Raw genomic sequence first — 27,466 nt, forward strand, 5'->3', positions numbered from 1 at the left:
ATAAAACATTCTCTGTTACATATAGTATTTACTTGGTAATAGTTTATCTGCATATAAACTACCATATACTTCCATCAGATCTACATGTGCACTAATAAAGGTTTTATTTATCAGCCATAGGCAGACTGGGAAGCCTGCACCTCAAAACAACATGTTCACAATATCACTTACTTTAAGCGTACAAAATACCAATCACTTCATCCAAACTGTACTGTCCGACTAATCAAAAATCACTCGCCAGTGGCAATGATTGACCTTAAAATGATAAACATTTATTTTTCTTAGAATTACACATTGTGATATTTGCAGGGCCACATATTTGACATATAATTCATAAGTTTTATGCGTATTTGTTTATGGCTGGTTATTTAGATAGGGGACATTGAATATTGTATCTGTTGATTTGATTTGGATCCTGTTCTTGTTTGCAACAGTGGTTTGTTTATTTCTTAGTGAACTTGCATTTAACCCTGAATCTGCAGGCTCAGATGTTGCTGCATTGATGTGTCTGAGAGTATTGTTCTGGATTTACTTTCCTCCCTGTGAATAACCTTTTAAAACCTGAGGAGCTCCTTGTGAGATATTGCCTTTTCAAAAAGAAAATCCTGGGCTGGATTCTCCACCGTCGGGATTCTCCATTTTGCCGGCAGCCCGGGGGTTTCCCGACGGCGTGGGGCTGCCCCACAATGGGAAACCCCATTGACCAGCCGGTGAAACGGAGAATCCCGACGGCGTGCTGAACCAGGAATCTGGCGCGGTGGGACGGAGAAACCCGCCCCTATTTTCAGGAGTGATTCCTGATACTCACCTCTCCGATCATCTTTGTTGCTCATCTCAAAACTTCGTCAAGGTCTTCATGGGCTTTTATGTCAAGACAACCAGAAGCATGAGCAGTACTGCATCTGTAGCCTGATGATAATCTGATCTGATTGAGAAGGCCATACAAATTAGCATCCTTCATGCCAGCTCAAACCATTTGGACATAGTGAACAATGAGTTGGCTGACAGCCCAGGTGTAACTTCACTTGTAACAAGGGCCAGAATTTTCCAGCCGATGGGATTCCCTGTTCCCGCCGGCAGTGCACCCCCATCCGTGGATTTCCCAACAGTGTGGGGTGGCTTCAATGAGAAATCCCATTGACAAACAGCAGGAAGAGAGAATCCTGCCGCCTGTGCCACTGAGAAACACATGGCTGGGCAGCCAGAGAATCCCATCCAAGATCTACCACACACTGAGACAATCTCAATTTTATTTTCTATGAACTCCATTTGTCAGATTTTATCCCGAGTCACTTCCATCAAGCTGTTTCTTATATATGGCAGCATTCTCTGAAGCCATTAACTCCCAGCTTAAAAGCATCTAAATGGAACAACAATCTTGCACCTCAATTGTGAATTCAGATCAGTTAATGCACACCAGGCACAAATCTCCATCGTGCAACATTTCAAGGGTAACAGTTAATTCAGGTACTAATGTGACCAAGTGGTGGGCCTTCCATGGGATCAAAGACCCTGGTGGAGCAGGAACACCATCCCCAACCCCCCTCCCTCCCCTACAACTGCCGGTCAATCAGAGTCCAGCTGCTCTGTGGGGTTTGCGACTGGATGTGTTGGTTGTTGCCACTGGCCCATGATCGGCAAGGGACCCAAGCCAAAAGTGAGTGAGGACAGCACGGGGGATGTGAGGAGGGAGTTACTGGCTGGGGTTGGTGTTGGATGTGGGGGAACGAGGGTGTTGGTGGGGATGGAAGGGAGATCAGAAAGAAAATCTCTCAGTCGGCTCTCCTTTCTGACGCTGGGCCCCTCAATCAGGCTATCTGTGCCTGACAATCAGGGGACCCACCCTTCTTTCCCAGAAGCCCATAACCAAATAATAGGTAATTGCTTTTCGAGTTCCCTACATAGTCACTGCTCACCTGTCACTCTTTGAATAGCAAGTACAGTGGGATGAGGCCATTAAGTGGTCGTTAATGCCCACTTAACGACCTCAATTGACATCAGGGCACAAAGGCCATTCATGAACTTTCCAGCACTGGAATGAATTGGACAAGTTGGCAATGCAACAAGGTTCCTAACCTGCACTGTCTAGCCCAATTAAATGTCAATCTGTCTCCAATCCTGCCAGGAAAGGGAACAAATTTACACCTTTATTAGGTGAGGCTCGGCTCTTGTAGTTTCTCTTCACTTTCCTTTCTTTATTCTGTTACTAATATCGGCTCACATCTTTGTTACCTGTGGACCCTTTGATTTAAAAAAAAGTTTCTCGAAGGTGTATTAGATTGCTTGTAGGGAGGGAGTTGAAAGAGTGAAATAAAAACTCAGTTGCGGGTGATTAATGATCAATTGTACACCTTGTCTGACTTTCCTCTCCAATATAACGCCAAGGGAAATCAGGTTGTTTAAAATGTAAATGTCACCACAGTCCCAGAGACTGTTCTCCCCTTTGAGAGCTGACTGGTGATTTAACCTGAGGGTCACCATACCACAGGCGAGGAGCAAGGTTAGGAAGGCAGGACCTTCATGAATAACCTCAGTCGGTATGGGAATTTAACCCACGCTGGCATCCCATCATGAGCAAGCTGTCCATCTATTTGAGCTAACCGACCCCCCAGCAACTTGCAAGTATAATGGGTGGCCAATGTGTTTCTGGCCAATTTACAACCTGCCACTGTTGAATTTTATCCCTGGATTGTTTTGAGATTTCCCTGACCATTTTGCAATGTTGCACACAGTTAATTACAGAATACTTTTTCAGTACTTCTCCAAAAAATAATATTACAATCCCCTGTGGTGGGTTGGCAAAAAGGACGAGTGGCATAAAATTAGATGTGATGCCATTGGCACCTCCTATGCCCACCCCCAAACCCCTCCAGAATTTCACACCAACTGGTGGAGATGCTGGGCAGCTCACCAGCACTTGGCCACTGAGGCCTTTTAGTGACCAACTAATAGCCACTTAAGGGATTGTTCCTGTACTGCCACCTCTCTCAACTCTTCTACAACTTCTGTGCTCTCAGAACATTTACCTGACATTCAATTCTGCACGAGCCTCCAACTGAATATTGGGAAGCAATTGTCTTCAGAATTCTGCCACAAATGCCATATGCTTACCACCAGTTCGATGCTCTTCCTCTATCCACTGTTTCCAGCTGAAGAAAACTTCTTGTGCCTTTAGCATCCTATTCAATTCTAAGCTTAACTTATGTCTTTGCCTCTTCTCCATCAGCAAGATCACCACCTCCCACAATCCTAATTTTGCCAATATCCATCTCAATTTCCACCCGTCTACTGCTGAAACCATCATTAATTATTTTGTCTCCTCCAGACCTTTTTCCTCCAGTGGTCTCTTGGCCAGCCTCCGTTCATCCACCGTCTATAAATTCAGTAACTATGCTGGCTGCACCCTAAACTGCATCCGTACCGTGTGCATCACAACCATTCTCGTGAATAATTCTGGTCCCGTAATGCTCCACACTTCAAAATCTCATCTGTCTTCAAATCCCTCCATGTCCTTTACTCCTCCAGCTCCACAATTCACCACCCATACCCTTTCTCTGGTTTTGTTGCAGCCATTTGCGTCAAATTACCTTTAAAGGCCAAGCTGAGCCCACACTCAAATTGATTTTCAAAATTCCACCCCCCCCCCCCCCCCACCGCTTCCTATCCCACCCACACTCCTCCCTATGGATGTGCCTTGAAAAGCCACTCCATTTACATAAATGTTGCTGATCCCTCCTAATCACTCCAACTTTATTGAAGTACCTCTTTTCATTTTGTCACAATCAAAGTCTTTGGAACAATTTTCTACACAAAAGAAGCTACATATGTACAAGCTGTTTTTTATTGGAGTAAATAAGACAGAAAGGGGAAATGATCACATCTTTAAATTGCTCGAAGGATAGCAATAATATGCACATATGAAGGATGTATCAAGCCACGAGTCCAGATCCACAAGACACCTGGTAAAAATGGGCAAGCAAAACATAGAACATAGAACAGACAGTGGAGAAGAAGGCCATTCGGCCCATCGAGTCTGCACCGACCCACTTTAAGCTCTCACTTCCACCCTATCCCCATAACCGAATAAACCCTCCTAAACCTTTTGGACATGAAGGGCAATTTAGCATGTCCAATCCACCTAACCTGCACGTCTTTGGACTATGGGAGGAAAACGGAGCACCCGGAGGAAACTCACGCAGACACGGGGAGAACGTGCAGACTCCGCACAGACAGTGAACCAGCAGGGAATCGAATCTGGGACCCTGGCGCTGTGACACCACAGTGCTAACCACTGTGCTACCGTGCTGCCCTAAACTTAAAATTGGAAGATTTTTCCCCTCATGTAAACTCGATTCTAAACTAAATTCTGTTTTACTTGTTCATGGGATGTGGGTGTCACTGAGTTAGCCATTCCTAATTGTCTTTGTTCAACCACATTTAAGGGTCAACCACATTGTTGTGGGTCTGGCGTCTAGACCAAGTAAGGACTGCAAATTTCCTTTCCTAAAGGACATTACAACAACCGACAATGGTTTCATGGTCAACATTAGACTTTTTCTTTCTTTCCAGATTTTTGCTGAATTCAGATTCAATGTTGGGATATGAACCTGAGTCTTCAGAGTCATATGCTGGGTTTCTGGAATACTAATCCAGTGAAAAAAACCACTATATTCCTAATGATTGTGTGGGTCGTGGATGGACAACATTGATCAATTCCTTTGAAGGAAAAGCCAATATTTTGTGAATATCAAGACAGCTGTCCAATTAGCAGATTAGTTCCAGGTTCCTCGCATCCAGCTGAATATTGTGGATCATTGTGTTATGAGTTTACTGGAGCTTTTTGGTACAAAATCGGGACCGGGAAAATGAATCTAATTTAAAAGGTGATGTAAATGGAACTCTAGAAGAAACAGATTACCAGGGATGGAGGCAGATCCAAAACGGAGAGGGTGTGCGGATGACTGAGCCGAAGGTCGAGATCTTTGGTGATCAGAAATTAAAATAGGAAATACTGGAAGCATTTAGAAAGGATGTCAGTCTGACAAAAGCTCCACACCTGAAACATTCAAACACTTCCCTTCCTGAATTTTGATAAGCTCCATTATGGTTCTATTACCATGGCCATCCAAGATTTCAGATATTTGTTGATTGAATAACTGAGTAGAATTTCTATTAGTTAATTGATGGTTGAAATTCTGTTATCATTGTTGTAGGTCTTAGATGTTTTTTTCTTAGTCGATATTTACATTTACGTGGAGTTTGGTAAATTCTACCTTTCGTTGAACATCATAGTATGTACAGTACAGACTTAGCACGAGGCTCCGCAAAGGACGATCTCTCAGCATTCTCTGTTGCCATTTGATTTTACATCATTGATGATGCAGACTCTATATTTACTTATTTAACATTAAACCTTTAGACGATAGAAATCTCGCCCAGAATTTTACACTCACGCCCCAACAACTGGCCTCCCCCCTCACAATAAGGGTCCCCTCTGCTTGAGCCACATCGTCATCCTGATTGTTGCCCTTTCCACTCCCTTGTCGGGGCCTGACTGACTGATCTGCTTAACCTCAAGTCTGGCTTCCACTTACATTCCTGCTTGGGAGCTAACTACAGTCCCTGCAATGACCACCTCTGCCAGCCATCTGATTAGCCTCCAACTTTTGGAAGTGGGACATCCACCGACATGGGGGTGGGAGTCACGTCCTTGGCAGTTAACTGTCTGATGACTGTGAAATTCGGTCATGACTTTCTGGTCTGGCCGAGGCACTCACTTCCAAGTTTTCTGTCAGAGGGTGGGGCACTGTCTCCATGTAAAATTCAGCCCCTAATAACAACTTAATGTTGGCTAGGCAGATATCCTAGGCCTAGCTCTTGGGCCCGACCCAGCTGAACCTTTCCTCAGCACAGGCCTCATTTGAAAGAGTTATCAGCTGATGCAAAGAATGCTTTAGCTGAATTGGAGTATAATAGATGAATAAATCACAACATGCTTTGCTGTCAGAATGTAAAAAAGTCACTCTATTTTCTTATCATTATTTAGGTTTACCTACACCCTTGGGGAAGGAATGTGGCTGCCGCTTAGTAAAAGCTTCGTCATTCCCCCAGCAGAACTTGCCATCAACCCTTCAGCAAAATGCAAGACAGATATGACAGTAATGGAGGATGCAGTCGAGGTCAGGTACGTGGCCACAGATAAATAGTTTGGCTGACTGTGATTCTTCCAACCTCTTGCGCTGGTCTTGATCCACTTTTGACTCAATTAGATCTCTAACTGCTGTTCCGGAGTAATAAATTTGAAGTCCCTTTGAATTCTTAAGTTCAATAGTTTGAAACTGACTCCATATTGGTAATAGTTCATATTTGATTTAAGCATCACTGAGACTTAATTGGTACAACATTAGAGCAGCAGTTTGGAAAGTAATCTTATTTGCCCATTATTGTCCCTGAGATGAGAAGGCTTGGCCAATTCCCTGTTCATTCCACTCATATGTGTGTCTTTTGCCAGACATGCTCTTCTAGACTGTAAATGGCCCTTACCCATTGTTCATTCTGATGAACACCAAAAGGCAGAACTGCAGAACAATCTGTCCAGTCAAAGGCACAACAATTTATTTGCTCACCCATAGGTCAAAGGCCTCCCTTAACTGCTTGTTCTAACCTAAACACAGATTTTTCTGTGCTTGTTTTCTGCTTCAAAAGTTCAGCACAAGAGTTTGAACCATAAACACACCTTTTCCCAATTCTAACAGGTGAGAAATACATCTGAAGTAATAAATATATAGATCAACAAAACAATAAACTGGCATCTAGCACAGTTTAATGCTGGAAAATAGTTAAGATGAATCATATTTGAGTATATTTCAACAACTCAAAAGAGTCTGTGTAATTCCACAGGCATATAAAGAGATGCATGATAAGGCTGTAGATAGTTCTAAATTTCATCTGAGCAGATCTGATAGAATCTGTAGAGAGAAAAGGGAGCTAGCGTTTCGATTCTGGATGACTCTTTGTCAAAGCTCATGAAGACATGTCAGCTGCACCGTTTTGGAAAGTGGCATCATCAGAACAGATGCGACGGAGGCAAAGGAACTGGTGAAAGGGGATGGAGTCCTCACAGGATGTGCGGTGTGAAGAGCTGTAGTCGAGGTAGTTATGGGAGACAGTGGGTTTGTAATGGATATTCGTGCACAGTCTATCCCCAGAAATTGAAATTGAAATGTTAAGGAAGGGAAGTGTCAGAGATGGATCATGTGAAGGCGATAGAGGGGTGGAAATTGGAAGCAAAATTAATAAAAAGGTTCAAGGTCCAGACGGGAACATGAAGCGGCAAGGAGAGAGTTGTTGATATATTGATGAAAGAGTTGTGGGTAATGATCAAAATCAGCAACAATCGTGAAAACAAAATGTTTACAAAGAAATGCCATTTTCTGCAGCATGCATTTGTTTATTTCTGTTGTATGGTTTTTGATGCAGCCCATTCGAGCTGGAGTCCAAATTCAAAAGCAAACTTCAAGCTTCTGCTGATCTTTGAACCAGTATCATTTGGCTGGGAGAGTATTGAGCTTTATCTGATATTTCAAATCCTCAGCACATGCAGGCCTCATTTGAAAGAGTTATCAGCTGGTGTAAAGAATGTGTTAGCAGGATCGGGGAGAAATAGGTGAATAAATCACAACGTGCACTGCTGTCAGAATGTAAAAGAGGTGATTCCTTGGAGACGCACTTTCATTTGTGTTGGAAATAATGAATACACAACATACTTTTTTAAAAAAGTAATTGAAAATATTGGGTCAAAGGTTCTGTATGATTTTAAAAGATGCAGAGGAATGTTAAGCATTAGAAATGGCATTGTTCACTACAATAGATGACATTTGGAGCTACAGAGATGAATATGTTTCGATATTGAGGATGAACTCCTAAGAATTAATTAAGTGGTAATTGTCCAATGTGATTGCAATTCTGTGCCATATGGTCCTCAGCATCTGGGCCCTACCCAGATGAATTTATCCTGATGGACCAGCTAGCTGGGCAGTTGGCAAAATCTGACTGCTCCAGCCACACTTGCTGCATCTATAACACAGCCAGTTGGATATTGCTTTACACTACCGCACTTGCTCAGTTCTCCCTTAAGGATCTGTGAGATGTAGCTCATCGAGTGAGGAAGACAGGCACATATATTTTCATTTGCTCCTGCTCACTAACTCTGTCGCTTGGCTGTATTGTCTCTCATGCCTTGTTTACGCAATGACTTATTTATCCAGAAAACATCTGTCTTAGAAATAGATAACCCAGCAGTTAGAGAAGTTTATGCTTCTGCAGTTTTGAAACAAGATGATGGGTGGAATTTTCCATTCATTTTTAAAAAATAAATTTACAGTTCCCAATTAATTTTTTCCAATTAAGAGGCAATTTAGCCTGGCCAATCCACCTGCCCTGCACATCTTTGGGTTGTGAGGGTGAAAGCCACGCAAACACGGGGAGAATGTGCAAACTCCACACGGACAGTGACCCAGAGCCGGAATCAAACCTGGGACCTCGGCGCCGTGAGGCTGCAGGGCGAACCCACTGCCCCACCTTGCTGCCCTGAATTTTCCATTCATGAGACTACGTGGGGGCTGATAACCATGTTGTATAAAAGGTCGGCCAAATAGGCACTGACCAACACAGGGAGAGAACCCGGTGAGGTTCAACCAGGCCCCTTGTAAAAGGCACGGTCTTACAAATATACGTCTTCTTTTGTTTACTGATCTGCCTCTACTCGCCTTTATTAAAGCCTTAATTGCCACGTAATGGCCCTTTGTGGCCTGGTCTCAAATTTAAGGTTGCTGGATACCTGATGACTGAAGATAGGAAACTGAAAAGGTTCTCAATCTTGATTTTGGGTGGTAAGGTATGAGGGGGGACACTTCTATTGCTAAGCCCTCCCCTCAGCGATCAGGGACCTCCGGCCCACCCCACCCCAGCCTAGCCCCTCAACACTGAGGTTGCACCCCCCCCCTCCCCCAACCCCACTCCAATCGTCTCCCCTCTTCTCACCAGGATCCCAGGTACTTACCTGAAGTACAGTCCATGGACATAGGGGTAAATTATCCAGTCACCCACCACAGTCAGGCCAGACAATTTGAGACTTCAGGCAGAAACTTTGTGTATCCGAGTGGGTGGGAACAGAAAATCCCGCTCTTTGGACATGATTCAAAGGGACAAAAACAGAGTCCAGTTTTGGGTGCGTTGAGCTATTTAACTGGACTTTGCCATTATTTTTGGCCTCAGCGAGGAATGCCCGGCTGATTATCTAATTTCCTGCACTGACGAGCTCAACTCACCAGTGCAGGAAGACAACTTGCAGATGGGGGGCCATTTTTAAAAGCCGCCCCTATCTTTTGACCCCCGCTCAGCCACTCCACCGCAGCCTCCAAATCCCCCCACTGCACCAAACTTAACTTTTAGGGGGCCACAAGCCCCCATCACCCCACCTCTTAAGGGCAAAGCACCCTGAGTCTGATCTCTGCTTGGGCAACCTGGCACCTGGGTATCTTGGCATTGCCACTTGGCAGTGCCAAGGTTCCTGGGTGCCAGCGAGAGTGCCAGGGTACCACCTGCCCAGAGTCCGACCACACCAGGGTCTCTAATGTCTTGCAAGACCCCCCCAGGTGCTGTTACACTTGGTCCACATTTGTGCTAAAAGGGCACCATGGCAAGGTCTCCCAGGCGAGGCCGTTAGTTTCCGGACGCCGGGTGAAATAATAATAATCTTTATTAGTGTCACAAGTAGGCTTACATTAACACTGCAATGAAGTTACTGTGAAAAGTCCCTAGTCGCCACATTCTGGCACCTGTTCGGGTACACTGAGGGAGAATTCAGAATGTCCAATTCACCTAACAAGCATGTCTTTTGGGACTGTGGGAGGAAACTGGAGCACCCGTAGGAAACCCACGCAGACACAGGGAGAACGTGCAGACTCCGCACAGAGAGTGACCCAAGTTGGGAATCGAACCTGGGACCCTGGCGCTGTGAAGCGACAGTGCTCACCACTGTGCTATCGTGCCGCCAGCACAGACATATTTAAATGAGCCAAATAGCTAATTTAAATCTGTCAATCTGGATCATGCCCAGGGCGACATCCAGAATGCGACACCCCACGAGATCTCATTAAATCCCGTGAGACGTTTTGAGTATCACGAATCTCGCGAGATTTAACGGCCTCATCGTGTCACCAAGGCGAGTATGACAAGGCTGCTGAATCAAGCTTAGTCTCAGGCCCAACCTGAGTACCTCTTCTTGTCACTGTAGCACTCTGTACGGATGGGGTGGTTAGCTGTCAGCCAATCTGATTGACCAGTAGCTCTTCAAGGCGGGGCTTCCATCCAACTGAAGTCAGAAGTCCTGGCTGCTGCTAATCCAAGCATAATTGAGTGTGAAATGGCACTGGGCCTATTGCAGCCTGTGTGAATTCATTCCCCACTGACTCAGGATGAGGGGTGCTGAATTCTTGCCAACATTGAAAATTTAGGTCACTGTCTCCAGGCCTAGAATTCTGCTGTGGAAATGTTAAAAGGATTGATGTATTTCTCGTAATTTGATTGTCAGCTGTCAGAAATCATTAGCAGCGTCTCACAGAAGCTGGTGTTTGATATTTCTCAGCAATGAGCCATAGCTAGTCAGGCAAAGCCTTGTCCATTTAAATAAAATAGAAATGACATTTTTTGCTGAGTACTCCAGGTGATTATGAATTTATTTTCTGTTGCATCTCAGCGGGAAGCATGTGGAGCTGTGAGCAGTGTCATATCACTCCTCACAGCCACTCAGAGAGTGATGCACCGGGGTCATCTGACATCAGTTTGTGAGTACGCCTTATCCTCAATCAGCCATTCCTGCAGATGGACTGGGCCCTCAGAAATCTCAGGCAGTTGGGGTGACTCAGGATGTAGGAGTCATGGCAACGCTAAGGGTGTAGTGCACAAACGTGGAGGATGTAGTTCCAATGATCTAACACCTGTGGCTGGAATATCTAAAATGGGGCTATGTCCCCACGCCAGCGTAAAAACGCGGTGTTTCACTCTGGACTTTCCTGCAGATACAGGGCCCCGCACTTCAGGTCGGGAGTCCGCCTGCGGCGGCCGCCATTGCGACATGGCAGACTCGTACCGCGGGCCGTGATGGAAGAAGTAGGCCCTTCCGAGATCGGGCGCGCCCGCGATCGTGCCGCCCGATCGCTTGCCTGGCCTCCGTGAGGCCCCACCACCCCCGGTGAACGATCCTCCTGCCACCCACTATGGCGGCCGCAGTCTGAATCTGCAGCCACCACCCGACGTTCCCGACGACCGACAGGTGGTTAGAACCACTCCTTCGGGAACTCGGCCAGTTGCGCGGGGAGGATCGTGGAGGGGGACCTCTGTTAATGGCTCCCTGCCCACGCCGCGTAGTTCACGCAAGCATGATTCTCGATCGATTCTCCGGGGACCAGCGGCGCCAGTCCGAACTTCTGGGTTGATGACCATTCTCCACCCCCCGCGTTGAACGCGATTTCGGCACGGAGGCTCGGAGAATCCAGCCCCAGTTTTATGTTGATGGAATGGTTGCCCTTGCAGTTTATAAATATTAAGGGCTGCTGCCGTGGAGAGTGTATAGCCACATGAGTACAGTCTATTGAGCCAGGCCTGAGATGGCAGCGAAGCTGGTGAATCTCGGAGACTGGCTATTTTCATCCAGAGCAAACCTGACATCATTAATGGCCTTCCGTTAAAGGCATCTTTGACCTGCTTTTTGTATCGATGTGTTGTGGAATGAAAGATGCCGTACAGATCCCCTGTTGACCTCTGAAAAGATGTACAGGCAAAGAAATTCAACGCTGTGATCACCTTCTGAGCCACTGGCTGTTATGTTCTGTGTTGTGGTCGTAGTACAGATGAACACAGAACATCTAGTTCTTTGACTAGTAATGTAGTTTATTAACAAAATGAACACTTGGAAAGATAACTAACAAACTATAATACAAATGGTAATGAATAAATGCATTCAGTAAATTCTTCTGGAGCTACTTCTAGTGTGGCTGACCTCCAGCACAACTTATTACCAACTGCCTGTTCCCTGGAGTCACATGGTGGATCTCTATCACCACCTGCTGGTCGGAGGTTTTATAGATAACTGAATACATTAATATACTATATACATTACTGTGCACATGCATATCACCACAATAGCAGGGGAAAGCCTCCAACCCCACATGGCGTCAAGTCTTCAGACATATTTGATGTACCAGATCTCGGAACATGAGCAGGCATGCCGGCATTGCCTATCACTCACTTATAAATATGAGACTCTGCGACAATAAACCCTCGATCTGGTGGATCGCCTCCATTATCTGGGTCTCTTTTCCTGATCCTCCTGCTCAACCTATGGCTCCCCTTGACAATGTCTCCCAGGCAAAGTCTCCTGCTGGAGCTATGCGCAGCATTGCTTTTCCCTCCTTCACCTCTTCCATTACATTAGTCTCTGACAAAGGCAGCATTGAGCCCTGCATCCATTTGTCCTTTTACCTTCTATGAAACATAGATGCATAGAATCCCTACAGTGCAGAAGGAGGCTATTTGGCCCATTGAGTCTGCACCAGCCCTTGGAAGGAGTACCTACTTAAGCCCATGCCTCCACCCTATCCCGTAACCCTACCTAACCTTTTTTGGACACTTAGGGGCAATTTAGCATGGCCAATCCAGCTACCCTGCACACCTTTGGACTGTGGGAGGAAACCAGAGCACCTGGAGGAAACCCACATAGACACGGGGAGAACATGCAGACTCCGCACAGGCAGTCACCTGAGGCCGGAATTGAACCCGCGTCTCTGGAGCTGTGAGGCAGCAGTGCTAACTGCCGTGCTACCGTGCCGCATTGAAGGCAAGAATAAATAAAGGCCCAAGAAAGTGAAGCTATAAATATAAAACCAAGGGTAAATATAAGTTTTATTTGCTTTTCCTGCCTGAGCTGCATGGTCGCTGATGCAGCTTTGTCCCTGAGACACCGGCACACACATTGAGGTGACCGAGATGGCATCACAGAAATGTGACAATAGGAGCCTTGCGTGGAATGATAAGATATAAATGACCCAATCTCTGAAGTGACATACTGATGACCAATCAGGTGCACATGGTCAATGAGTGGATGCCCTTTTGCCTGTTATGAATGCCAATTCTGCTGAACACATTTCTGGCCTCCATTGATGTAATGCCATATATGATGCAGCTGTGCCTCCTTCACTATTGCCTGCATTCACAAAGTCCACATTCCGAGATGTTATTCTCGAGATACAGCGACTGTGATGTGAAACCACTGAGTTCTAAGTATCCCTTTTACAGCGTGAATGAAGACACTGGCATTCAGTAGCTTTCTCCCAAGGAAATCTTCTACCTTTCGAACTCAACTCACTCGTTCTCTTGTGGCAGCAACAAGTTGGAGGGCAAGACCAGAAGAGGACCCTTGGCCCTACAATACACTCCTCCCACACTTCCTCAGACCTTTCCTGATCAGATTTTCCAGGAACCTTTGTTTAAAGCCAGTGCCATTACTGTGGTACAACAAGATGGTGGTTCTTCATTTTTATCTCCCAACGCATTTTGACGCTCCCTCTCTCGCTGTCTGTGCGCCTGATCCATATCTATAACCTCACAATGTGAAGGTAGAACTCCTTCCTGTTGTTCTCCAGCCTCCCCCAGTAATTCAGGGTCCTATATGTGTTATGGTGGACACTCCTTCCTCCCCCTGAGCACATGTGACTTATGTACCTCCCCACCAAGACGCTGTGTGCACAGTCACCTACCGAGGTAAACCTCCCTCCCCCGGCAAGAGAGGTTTAACACTCCAACCCCCATTTTATTACGTGTTTTCAATCTACAGATTAGAAAACTAGATCCTCAAGTTACTATTACCATTCCATTTGTTGCCTATTACAGAGACAGTCACCACCAGGGACAATAACTGTGAGACAAATCTGCACACCAAATTGTGCTTTTCCCTTTGGAACACACAGCCTTGCCCCTTCCTGCTGCTGGGGTACACCATGATTCTGACGATTCCTCCTGCTGCATGCCCAATGCACCCTTGGTCTGACTCCTGTCTCTGACTTCTGACTATAAGCGCCACATAGCCTGGAATCTGTGACCCCTTTCCACATTACCACAGGAGTGCATGTACCCTGTAACTTCCCAGAACAATGACTTGAACTTTTACAGAACATTTACAGAGTTCCCTTTACCATCAGGATTAAGCACTGCAGTACCCCCTCAAAACCATTCCCCCTCCCCACCTTCCGAGTTTCCGCGCAAACCAAACCTCGTGTCCCACCCCAATTCCAAAGTCTGCGTGCATCTCATTCCAGTCAAAAATAAGGTATCCCCTTGACCCCCTTACTTGTTAGCATTTCACGTATCCTTGTTGGACTCAAGCTTCCCACCCCTCAGTCTACCCTCTGCTCTTATTGTTCATCATCCTTTTTCACCTCCTTGTCCCTCTGCCTTCCATTGTGCTCTCTTTTCCCCTCACATCCCAGGCACAGCCCATCCCTCCCCTATGCTCCGCTGGTGTTCGTTATCCCCATCCTCCCCTTGTATCTCATCCCCGTTGCAATGCTCGTTTGTGAATGTGGAGATCTGCCTGAGTACCACAGCACATTGGTGTCCGTGTGAACAACGGTGTTAGCCACCAGGACAGAAGTCCCCTACACACCACAACCCCAGGCAGAGTACTGTCTGAAAATGGAGGCCTATATGATTACCGCAGCACAGTGATGTCCTTGTAGACAACATCAGCAAAGATCAAGAGGAGACCAACCTTACAGCTCCAGCAATGAGGTGTTTATTGCAAAGTACTCTGTCAGGTAGGCTATGTGTGTTGCACTCGCCTCAAAGTAACAAGCAAACTGAGGTCTGACTTGTACATGCCACACATTTTGATACAGACTTGAGGTTGATGTAATTTCCTGCTGGCAAGACTGAAAGGCATGAGGAGGTTCTGGCGAGCTGCTGTTTAATGAGCATTCATGAGATTTAAATGAATGCAAATAGCATTCACACCACTAGGCAGTGGGCTAACTGACCCGCCATTAACCCCCTGTCGGGAGAATTTCAAATTGTTTCTATGCCAGCCGATTTCCTATCTTTTGACTGCCGCTAGATTCTTCGCTCCCACCCGCCACAAAACCCACCATGGGCAGGATGGGAAAATTCTGCTCAATGTGACATCCATTGGCAGATTTCAAGGAGGCATTAGATTTTATTGCCAATAATGTGAAAGATTTTCCTGATAGCTGCATAGGCATTTCCATGAAAACACTTTACAAGTACATTCTCCAACACTGACATGCCTATTTGACATTGCATAAGTTGACTTATTTGCACTTAAAACCCATTCCTATCATAAATTTAATTAGAAAACTGGTGGGAATAGAGACTGGTTCTGAAGTTAATGATACAATGTGATGACGACATTTCTTGCAAGGAGATGAAGTACTTTAATGTGGTTGATGTAAGGGCAGCACGGTGGTGCAGTGGTTAGCATTGCTGCCTCACGGCACCGAGATCCCAGGTTTGATCCTGGCTCTGGGTCACTCTCTGTGTGGAGTTTACACATTCTCCCCGTGTTTGAGTGGGTTTCGCCCCCACAACCCAAAAATGTGCAGGGTGGGTGGATTGGCCATGCTAAATTGCCCCTTAATTGGAAAAAATGAATTGGGTGCTCTAAATTTTTTTTTTTTAAATGTAGTTGATGTTATTCCACTGCCACTTACCAAACAAAGAAGAAAAGCTTGCCAATATGTTGTTTTCATATTGTTTTGAGATGCTAAATAACTTTTCTCCATTATAAAGGATATTCTGACAAGTTTCATATGCTGAGGCTCTGGAAGAATTCCACACAGCTAAATAAGAAGGTGCTGCAGATAGCACTGAGCTATAAGGCATATTAAGTTGTGCAGATGGTATCAGGAAGCTAGAAAGGGGCACTTGTGCAGAGATCGTGGTATTGTCACTGGGCGAGTAATCCAGAGATCTGGATCATGCTGTGGCACCCAGGTTCAAATCCCTGGAATGGAAGATGGTGGAATTTTAATTCAGTAAAAAAATGTAATTCAAAGTCTAATGACGACCAGGAAACCAATGTTGTAAAAGCCCATCTTTTAGGGTAGGCGATCTGCTGGCTTACATGTGACCCCCGCAGCAATGTGGTTGGCTCTTAACTGCCCTTTGAGATGATCTGGCAAGCCACTCGGTTCAAACCCAATATTAATCGAGTAGGCAAAACTGCAGCTGGTACAATTCTGGGAAGTACAATCCATTGTCCTTTTTGACCAGCCTCACTCATATCACAAATGCATTGATATAAAAACCAAACAGAGGCGAATTAAATGTTGGCCTTCATTTCAAGGGGATAGAAATACAAAAGTGGGAACATGATGCTTCAATTATGCAGAACTCAGTCAGATCCCACCAGGGGTACTATGTGGACATCACGGGCGAAATTCTCCGTAATCGGCGCGATGTCTGCCGACCGGCGCCAAAAACGTCACAAATCAGTCCGGCATCGCGCCGCCCCAAAGGTGCGGAATCCTCCGCATCTTGACCGGCTGAGCCCTAACCTTCAGGGGCTAGGCCCGCGCCGGACTGATTTCCGCCCCGCCAGCTGGCGGGAAAGGCCTTTGGTGCCCCGCCAGCTGGCACGGAAATGACATTGCCGGGCGGCGCATGCGAGCATCAGCGGCCGCTCATGGCATCCCCGTGCATGCGCAGTGGAGGGAGTCTCTTCCGCCTCCGCCATGGTGGAGACCGTGGCGAAGGCGGAAGGAAAAGAGTGCCCCCACGGCACAGGCCCGCCCGCGGATCGGTGGGCCCCGACAGCGGGCCAGGCCACTGTGGGGGCACCCACCGGGGCCAGATCGCACCGTGCCCCCCCCAGGACCCCGGAGCCCACCCGCGCCACCTTGTCCCGCCGGAAAGAGAGGTGGTTTAATCCATGCCGGCGGGACAGGCATTCTAGTAGCGGGACTTCGGCCCATCTGGGCCGGAGAATCGCCGGGGGGGCCCGTCAACCGGCACGGCGCGATTCCCGCCCCCGCCGAATATCCGGTGCCGGAGAATTCGGCAACCAGCGGGGGCGGGATTCACGTCAGCCCCCGGCGATTCTCCGACCCGGCGGGGGGTCGGAGAATCTCGCCCCACAATAGGCACAGGTTCCATGGGTGGGATTCTCTCAGCCCAGGCCAGGCTGTAGAATTGCCGGGCCGGGCGTGAATTGCGCTATGCCGCCCCGAAGCCGGTCCGCCGATTCTCTGGAGAGTGGAGAATCGGCGCCATTGCGCCGGCACAGTCGGCGCGTCGCCGGTCGGGGGCCGCTCTAGGGGCTGGTTTAGCACAGTGGGCTAAACAGCTGCATTGTAATGCAGAACAAGGCAGCAACGTGGGTTCAATTCCCATACCGGCCTCTCCGAACAAGTGCCGGAATGTGGCGACTGGGGGCTTTTCACAGTGACTTCATTGAAGCCTACTTGTGCCAATAAGCGATTACTATCTACGCGCCCCCCCCCCCCCCCCCCCCCCCCCCCCCCCCCCGCCGATTCTCCACCCGGGATGGGCCGAGCGGCCATAAAAAAAATCCGAGTCCCGCCGGTGCCGTCCAAGTGTGGTCTTACCCCAGCGGAACCTCGGTGTGCATCCATCTGGGGATGGCCTGGTGGGGTTGGAGGGGGTCCGACCCCGGGGGGGGGCCTCCGCTGTGGCCTGGCTCGTGATTGGGGCCTACCGATCGGCGGGCCGGCCTCTCAGACTGGGGGCCTCTTTTGTTCCGCGCGGCCCCTGTAGCCCTATGGCATGTTGTGTCGGGGCCGGCGCAGAGAAGGGAGTCACCGCGAATGCGCGCAATCGTGCCGGTCGCACTGCGCATGCGCGCATTAGTGGCGGTCGCACTGCGCATGTGCCCATCTGACGCCAGTATCGGCAGCTGGAGCGGCGTGGGTCGCTCCAGTGCCATGCTGGCCCCCTGTAGGGGTCAGAATCGCTGCTCCTGAGGGCATGTTGACGCCGTCGAGAAATGCGACGGCGTTTACGACGGCGTCAACACTTACCCTCAGGATCAGAGAATCCCGCCCCCTATATCTGTATAACAGAACAATAGATACCTCACAGCAGGAGTCCCATGGTGCAGGGTCTATCAGAGCTACACACGTTCCATCTCCTGCTCTTCGATATGTAAATGTTTTCGCTCCAATTCTGTTTCTCGTGTTCCCAGGTTATGTTTTGCCAATTGCCTTAAATCTGTGTTTACAGGCTACTGATCTTTCTGCCATCAAAAACGATTTCTCCTTTTTATTTACATCATAAACCCTTTGTGATTTATCAAAGCTAGTCTTACCCTTCTCTGCTCAAAGGAAAATAATGCAGCTTCTCCTTGTAACTTGCCCCTCTCTGCAAACTCCCTAAGGCCGCAACATCCTTCTTAAAGTGCGGTGCCCAGTATTGAACATAACACTCCAGCACAGGCCTGAACAGTCTTTTATAAAGCGTTTTTATTAAGAGTTTGCTCAACTTGCTTGCTTTTCTACTCTTGTGCCTCTATTGATAGACGTAAAATCTATTTTTAAACAGGCTTTCAACTTGTCCTGTTGCCAATAAAAAATGTGTGTCCTCTGTAAAATTGTTCCATTTAGTTTATATTGCATCTCCTCACTCTTCTTATCAAAATGTACACTTCACATTTATCTGTATTAAATTTCATCTACCATGTGTCTGCCCATTTTGCCAGTCCGTCCACGTCCTCCTGAAGTCTGTTCCCATTTTCCTCTTGATATCTTTGAAGGTTGACGGATTATCTCATTGAATTGTTCAGAATTATGAAGGCGATTTCTCTGGGTAGATGCAGAGAAGTATTTCCTGTAGTGGAGGAATCAAGAACGAGAATGCGTATCCTTAAAATAAAAGATAGGTCATTCAGCGGTGAAAATCAGGAAGCATTTTCTCATATGAAGGGTCGTGGAAATCTGGAACCTTCCTCCAAAAGACTGTGGATACTGGGTTAATTGGAGCTTTGTGACTTCAGGGAGGTTTGTTAGGTGAAATTATCAAAGGATATTGAGGCAAGGTTGCTAAATTGAGTGAGTTGTGAATCAGCCATGATCTGGTGGAATAGCAGCAGAGTGGCCTGTCCCGGTAGTGAGAAACTGACAGCTATGTTGTGAGGATTGTGAGGGTATAATACTGAAATTCAGGTGAGATTGATGTGCTTTATTAAGGACAAATGACCAGAAGTATAATTATAAAGCTGAACAAAAGCAATTTAATATCTTCAACACTTCACTGCTCATCGAAATACTTGGCATTTTCACCATTGCTTTATCATCAGCTCACATAACATTGTCGACACGTGAGGAAATATGAATATCACACTTCAGAAACTTTTGATCGCCCCATAATTAGAAACAAAAGTTGAAATTAATAACCAGCAGTTAGCTGAAATTCACTAGCCTATGATCCTCCCAACATTGACAAAACTGAGGCAGAGTAACATTCTGCCTCATAAAGATTGTTATTCCATTAAAATCGGAATGACAGACTTCTGATGGTGGCCATGATGATAATAATCGCTCATTGTCACAAGTAGGCTTCAATGAAGTTACTGTGAAAAGCCCCGAGTCATCCCGACGCCTGTTCGGGGAGGCCGGTACGGGAATTGAACCCGCGCTGCTGGCCTTGTTCTGCATAACAAGCCAGTTGTTTAGCCCACTGTGCTGAACCAGCACAGTTGGAGTTGAGCAGTAACATGAAAGTTCCTCTCCGAGGAACTTCTCTCTAGACCGTTTTAACCCATTGAACAGGCACCAAAAGTATGACAAAAGTATGACAAAGTTCCCCAACTTTATCCCCACTGAACACCCAACCAACTGAGACACCACTGAAACAGCAGCTGGCCGCAAAAACAGCAAGAGAGAGAAAGAAAGACCCTAACCTCAGAGCAAGGGGACAGAGGAAGGCCAGACCTGAGCATGACGGACCCAGCAAGGACGCCAGCACCGGCCCAATCGTCGACGGAGCAACTGATGGAGTTATCTCCGGGAGCTCCAGAAACCCAGGGAGACAATCAAAGAGGATCTCATGTCAGCAATGAGTTTGTCAATAGAGGCCGTGCTGGCCCCCATAAATGGTGCAATGGACAACGGGAGCAGAGGCTGGGGGCCCAAGAAGCAACAGTGCGGGACCTGGAAAAATCTGCCACCAACTCGGTCGAACAGATTGCTTCGCTCGAAGCCGAGATGGCAAGGTTGGTGATGGCCCAGGAGGCGCTAAAGGGGAAGGCAGATGAGCAGAAAAATATGTCCAGTTGATAGAACCGTTGATATGTCAGGCTATTGGAGGGCGCAGAGGGTAGGAACTCGGCGGGATATAATTTGAGGATGCTCAGAAAATTGATTGGGGAGGTGGGCTTTGCCTAGGCCCCAGAGGTGGACCAGGCCCACAGGTCGCTCCAACATAAAAACCCTAATCGGGGGAACCACCACATGCAATAATAGTGAAACTCCACAAGTTTCAGGACAAGGAACAGGTTCTGAAATGGGCAAGGAGCATGCGCTCATGTAAGTGGGAAGGACACACCATCCACATGTACCAGGACATTGGACCTGACCTGACCAAGTGCTGGTGGAGTTTAATGGGGCAAAACCGCACTGTTTGATAGCAAAGTGTGATTCGGCATGTTGTAGCTGGCAAGACTATGGGTCATGTACAATGGTAAAGAGCTTCGCAGGAATGAATGGACTCGGGAAGAAATAGTGAGGGACAGTTAAATACTATGTGAAGTAACACAATCTAAGGGGATGAGGGGGAAACATTACTTGGAGACGTGGAACATGGAACATATAGTGCAGAAGGAGGCCATTCGACCCATTGAGTCTGCATGGACCCACTTAAGCCCTCACTTCCACCCTACCCCCATAACCCAATAACCCCATCTCACCTTTTTTGGACACTAAGGGCAATTTAACATGGCCAATCCACCAAACCTGCGCGTCTTTGGACTGTGGGAGGAAAACGGAGCACCTGAAGGAAACACACGCAGACATGGGGAGAATGTGCAGACTCCACACAGCCAGTGACCCAGCGGGGAATCAAACCTGGGACCCTGGCGCTGTGAAGCCACAGTACAACCACTGTGCTACCTTGGAGGGAGGGGTGATCCAGATGGGCCAGAAACAAAAGGATCTGTTTCCAGGAGCGAGCCTGGTGAGCAGGCTGGTGTACAGGAGTAAAAAAAGGGGGAGCTGCAGTGTGTCTCCTGAGGGGGAGGGAGCGTCTGGCAGGAGGGGGGGTAAAGCAGCAAACCGGAGATGTCAGGGGGTGAGCGATAAGGGGAGGGGTGGGCAGGAAAGTGGGGGAAGAACAGGTGAATGCGGTCTCAGAGGTGTTCTCGGGGAATAGATTTGGAGAAGGGAAGGCAGGGGAGGGTAGAATGCTGGTTACAACAGGTCGCACATAGAATCATAGACGCATAGAATCCCTGCGATGCAGAAGGAGGCCATTTGGCCTCGCGGGTCTGCACCGACCCTCTGAAAGAGTGTCCCACTGTTATGGGCTAGGGTTTAGAAAACTCCAAAGTATACCATGGAGTTCACCTGACCCACAATTGTTTATAGATTTTGATTACGATGAGCACAAGGGCCTGCCTTTCAGGTGTTATTCAACAGAGGCCTTAAGCACTCTTAATCAAAAACAAAGTTTATTCTTCAAATTCAGTTAACATTTTTATAAACACACACAGGAAGCATTTTTATCAACTACAAAAATACCCACACAGCTACAGTAACCTACTTATAACCCTTAATGAATTTCTCTTAACTGTTTCAATTTAATAACAACATCTCATAAACCAGAAAATCCTTTTCAAAGGTGTGGCCCAGCATTTGGCACTCTTACTGTCTTTAAGACCAGCATATGGATGCTCTTGTTTTCTTTTCAAAACATCAGGTTTGAAATCCTTCCAGAAAGCAGTTATTTCTTTTCAAGTTATCAAGTGATCTGGAAGCACCTTTTAACATGCAGAGAGAGAGAGAGACAAGACAAGACTTCTCTGTCTGAATACAGCATCCAAATGTGAAAAGAAAAGCAGAAAAACTCAGAGCCACAAAACAGCCCAAACCAAAACAAAAGTAAAACCCGGAGCCACAGCCCAGCTCCACTCACACAGTGACATCACTGAAGCCATTTGATAAGACAAAACATTTCTTAAAGGGACACTCCCATGACACCACCTCGGCCCCCTCCCTATCCCAGTAACGCCCCAACTTAAAGCACTAAGGGGAAATTTAGCACGGCCAATCCACGTAACGTGCATATCTTTGGACCATGGGAGGAAACCGGAGCACCTGGAGGAAACCCACGCAGGCAGGGCGAGAACGTATAAACTCCACACAGACAGTGAACCAAGGCTGGAATTGAACCCGGGACCTTAGCGCTGTGAGGCAGCAGTGCTAACTACTGTGCCACTGTGCCGCCTACACATGGAGATGGTTGGAAAGAGGAAGGTAACGGTTACTGTCTTGGATGGTTCATGAACAAAAGGAAATCTGGGTGTGCAGGGGCACGTCCATGATGTAAGTATGGCAGGAGACAGGGGGGACAGAAACCCCCTATCAGAATAGTCACCTGCAACGTAAAGGGACATAACGGACCAGTAAAAGGATCCAGAATCTACCCCCATCTCAAAAGCCTGAGGGTCGATGTGGTATTTCTTCAGGAGGCACATTTAAAAAAAAAATTTAGGGAATCAATTTTTTTTTTTTCTAATTAAGGGATAATTTAGTGTGGCCAATCCACCTAAACTGTGCATCTTTGGGTTGTGGGAGCGAAAGCCATGCAGACACGGTGATAAATGTGCAAACTCCACACAGATACCTGGGGCCGATTCGAACCTGGATCCTCAGCGTCATAGGCAGCAGTGTCACCGTGACACCTTCTCAGGAGACACATTTAAGAGAGAAGGACCGACTAAGGGAAAGGAAAAGCTGGATAGGATGGACATAGAAGCGTGCTTCGACACAAAGGCGAGGAGGGTGGCCATACTGTTTAACAAAAGGACAACATTTACAGCAAAGAACACAATGATGGACCCAGGGGGATGATAGATAATGGTTAGTAGGACTCAGTAGGGGCCCCTGTGGTATTTGTACATATAAATGCCTCAAACTTGGTGATGCTGAGTTCATGAAGAAAACGATGGCACAGATCCCCGACCTCGACTGCCACCAATGAATCTTGGGGGGAGACTTCAACTGTATGCAGGACCCAAAGGCAGACAAGTCCAGCCCAGATCGGGGGCAAAATCAGGAATTGCAAAAGAGTTAGCTGCCTTCATGGAGCAGATGAGGGGTGGGGGGTGGACCTGTGGAGGTTCCAGCACCCGAGGGAGAAGGAGTCCTCCTTTTCGCCCAGGTCCACAAAGCCTATTCCCAAGTTGACATCTTTGTGGGTAAGTCGGTGGTAGGGGCGGAATATTCCACAATAGTAATCTTGGACCACACGCTACACTACATGGATGTGTGAGATTGGAGATGGGCTGGGCCCAACGCACCCATGAAGACTGGACACAGTCCTCCTCACCGAAAAGGAGTTCTTTGAAAAAATGTCACACGCCATCAACGGATATGTAATGGGGAGGTCTCACCCGGCACATTCTGGGAGGTACTGAAGGCAGCGATATGGGGGAAATAATAGTGCACAGAGCTCTGAGGGATAGGAAGGAAAAGGCTGCCAGGCAACGGCTGATTGACTCCATATTGAAAGTGGATGGGCAGTAATCCACCGCCCCGACCTTGGAGCTGCTGATGGAGAGGAATGAGCTCCAATTGGAATTTGCCCTTCTCTCCACTGGAAAAGCAGTGAACCAGCTCTGCCGGACATGATGGACCTTTTATGAACACAGGGACAAGGCCAGCCGCCTCCTGGCACACGAGTTGAGGAAGCAGGTGGCCACTAGGAAGATGGCACAGATAAGGGATGCGAATGGTCAGCTGGTCACAGTGCCAGATGAGATCAACGGGGCCTTCTCAACCTTCTACTGGGGAAAGGACACGTCTGAGCCCCTGAAGGAGGTCTGAATTTTAAACAGTTCCTCGACAGACTGAACATACCAGCAGCGGGGGAGGAAAAGAGACAGGGACTGGAAGCACCAGTAGGACTGGGAGAGGTCATGGAGTGCATTACCTCCATGCAATGAGGGAAGACACTGGGACCAGGCGGGTTCTTGCTGGTCAATTATAAGACGTTTGTGGCAGCACTGGCCCTGCATCTGCAGCAGATGTTCAATGACTCGCTTAAAAACGGGTCCTTGCCACCCATGCAGGCACAGGCCTCGACATCATTGATCCCAAAAAAGGATAAGGATACAACAAAGTTTGGGTCATACAGACGCATGTCACTTCTGAACACTGATGCAAAGTCCTGACAAAGGTTCTGGCAAGGCAACTGGAGAGTTGCTTGCCAGAAGTGCTCGTTGAAAATCAGACCGGGTTTGTCAAGGACAGAAAATTAACGGCGAACATCAGAGGTCTACTGAACTTGATTATGACCCACAGAGAGAGAGACACCAGCAGTAATCATCTCCCTGGACGCAAAGGCCTTCAACAGAGTCGAATGGAGGTACCTCATGGGATTGCTGGAACGGTTTGGTTTGGGCCAGGGTTCACCTTGTGGGTGCAACTACTGTACAGCGCTCCCATGGTGACGTATGGACAAACACCACCAGCTCTGGTTACTTTCAGCTGCACAGAAGCGCAAGGCAGGGATGCCCATTGTCCCCACTGCTGTTTGCCCTGGCTATCACTGTCAGATCAGCGAAGGGATGGAGAGACATTGAGAGGGGAGACAAAGAGCACAGAATCTCAATCTATGTGGGTGATCTGCTCCTCTCCGTCTGAAACCCCCTAGCCAGCATGAGAAAGATAATGGAGCTCCTGAGGGAGTTCGGAGCCTTCTCGCTTTTCAACTTAACCTGAGCAAGAGCAAATTCTTCCCGGTGAACCCCTAAGGGGGAGAAGCAGAGCTGAGAATGCTGCCGTTCAAACTAGCCCAGACCAATTTCCGATAACTGGGGATCCAGATAACCCATGACTCAACATGGATCCACAAGTGGAACCGGTCCAGCCTAGTGGACGAGGTAAAGAGTGACCTGCGGAGGTGGGACTAATTCCCTCTCTCCCAAGGCCTTCTCACCAAGATAGATTGGTTAATCATGGCATTTGTGTGGGTTGGAAAGAACCCCAGGATCAACTGAGTTTTTTGAGCCCCCTTTTTTCCACACCACCCCCTCCCCCTCCCCCAATTGCATCCTTCATGCATCTAAAATTGGAAATATAGTCACAGTAAGGTCATGCTGTTTCATATAGGTTTAACAAATGTTCAACATCGAGCATATGATAGGAGGGAAAAGTATCTCTGTTTCTCTCTGCACAGATATCACCAGGCATACTGAGTATTTCCAACATTTCCCATGTCTTTTGTATCAAAAACAATGAGATGCCTGCTCCAAGGCACGGGCTTTTTAACTGTACCCTTACCCCACAGCAACAAAAATTGCTAGTGCCAAGAAAGGGGCAGGAATCTCGGAGTTGCGTCCGTCTTGCCATTTTTACAGGGTTTAAGGGTCAACCTGACTTGATGAAAATCTGAGTCTTGATCTCTGATTTTCACATGAGGATATGTTTTGGAAATGAGCTGAAGGACATTAGCTGACCCAAAAAATATTTTGTCAAGATTGAAATGCTTCATTTTCGTGTCTGCCTTCCAAAATCTTTAATCTTAGCTATGTAAATTGTACTTGGGTGTCATTCTCCCATGCCAACCAGTGTTGGCCCTTCTGCAAATTTGTCAATTTTTTTGTTGTGTTACAACTGGTCCTGGGCAAGGTCGCCCCAAATTTGTTATCCCAGACTAGATCCCCCGATTGTTGAAATTCCGGATGGGATACCCCCAAATTGTTATGCCCCCTGGTCAGGAGCGATGAACTGGTTCCCTTTCTTTATTCAACCCCTTCGGTTGGTCACCACAAGACTACTTCGAAAAAGAATCCCTTCACTTGCAGATACACAATTCCAGTCCCAAAATCTATATTTTAAAGCCAATCAATTTAATCAGGCTTTCTTGAGTGAAAGAAGAGTTGGTTTATGAGCTATGAAATGTGAGGAATAAAATAACACATGCACATACATTTCTAGATGGTAAAACGTTACGGCCATTTTAGATTTGTGATTACAATAGCGCTGGCTTCAGTAGTCGAGTAGTTGTCTTTGAGAAGCCAGGACCTGCAGCTTACCTGAGGCGTTGCCCAGCATCCTTTTCGGCAGTGGCTTTGCTGACTTAGCTAGTTTCAGCAATTAGAGAGAGAGAAAGAGCTTTGTATTTTTTACCTACCACAGCAGCAGGGGCAACTTCTGCTGTCTTTTTGTTTCAGCTTTGACACACCAAGCACTGGTCAACACACCAGTTTTTGCAGCCCCCAGTCTCTTGTGTATTCTTGCAAGGTGAAAATCCACAAACCAGTCTGGGACATTACTGACAGGATATGGTTCCTGCTGAGATGATACAACCATTATCTCCACAGGAGATCGCAGTTAGTTTCTGTATGGCTTTCATACCTTTTGCATGTCCCTGTCTGGAAACAGGGTGTGATACTCCATTTCCTCTCTCTTAATATCACCCACATCAGAGCAATTCAGACTGTGACTGAAAATGCATTGCCAGAATGTACATCTTCAGCCGTCTTTGACTTGTATGTTCATTCTTTAAAACATATGTCCTATTTAAAAGTCCAATATATCTAGACATAATTAAGGATTTTTGCTCCATCATCTTGAAAGTTAGCGCAACTTATTAATTGAGGACATGCTTGAAGACACCTTTACTGGAAATTTGTCCTCATGTGGAACTATTTTGCTGCAAATAATTGTAATTAGGCTAAAGTTTGAACAATTTGCTGAACGACATATTTATTCGGGAACTAGCTTGGCTGCTTCAGTGTCTTTAATAGTTGGGAACATAGGAAAGGGCAGCCCACTTGGCTAGATTTATATTCCCTGTCCCAAATTAGCCATCTGGTCTTTCTGTGTCAGCACTTAAAATGCAGAAAATTTAACTTTAAAATAACAAAAACAGAGTTTTAACCCAAGTTATTTGTAGGCTTGCTCCATGCTGAACTATGATGCTAACCTGCCAGTCACCACATAACCTCCCCTTCAACATTGGCCATAACTGGAACTGAACTCTGCCTCTTCTCTTGTATTGGCACCTCAACTCGAATTGAGTGTAAAAGTGCGGCTGAGTATTTTGTAAAATCAATCTTCTTCTCCCCATACCTGATTAATCATTCCCTTTCCGGAGAAGTTACGTCGTAATGCGATTATGGGTTTATGGAAACGTCGCAATGCAATAAAAAGATGGA

The 27,466-nt window shown here is 47.0% G+C and overlaps 1 protein-coding gene across 4 annotated transcripts in view; it reads left to right on the forward strand.

Moving 5' to 3' along the window:
* astn1 (astrotactin 1) overlaps window positions 1-27,466 on the forward strand; it is a 4,064,875-nt gene that overhangs the window by 2,292,147 nt on the left and 1,745,262 nt on the right. For all 4 annotated transcript variants that reach the window (XM_072511608.1, XM_072511609.1, XM_072511610.1 and 1 more), the window contains one exon: window positions 6,047-6,184. In XM_072511608.1, coding sequence (XP_072367709.1) covers window positions 6,047-6,184 — 138 coding nt within the window. The remainder of the gene's footprint in view (window positions 1-6,046; window positions 6,185-27,466) is intronic.

This window comes from Scyliorhinus torazame, chromosome 7 (genome assembly GCF_047496885.1).
Source record: "Scyliorhinus torazame isolate Kashiwa2021f chromosome 7, sScyTor2.1, whole genome shotgun sequence".
NCBI lineage: Eukaryota > Metazoa > Chordata > Chondrichthyes > Carcharhiniformes > Scyliorhinidae > Scyliorhinus > Scyliorhinus torazame.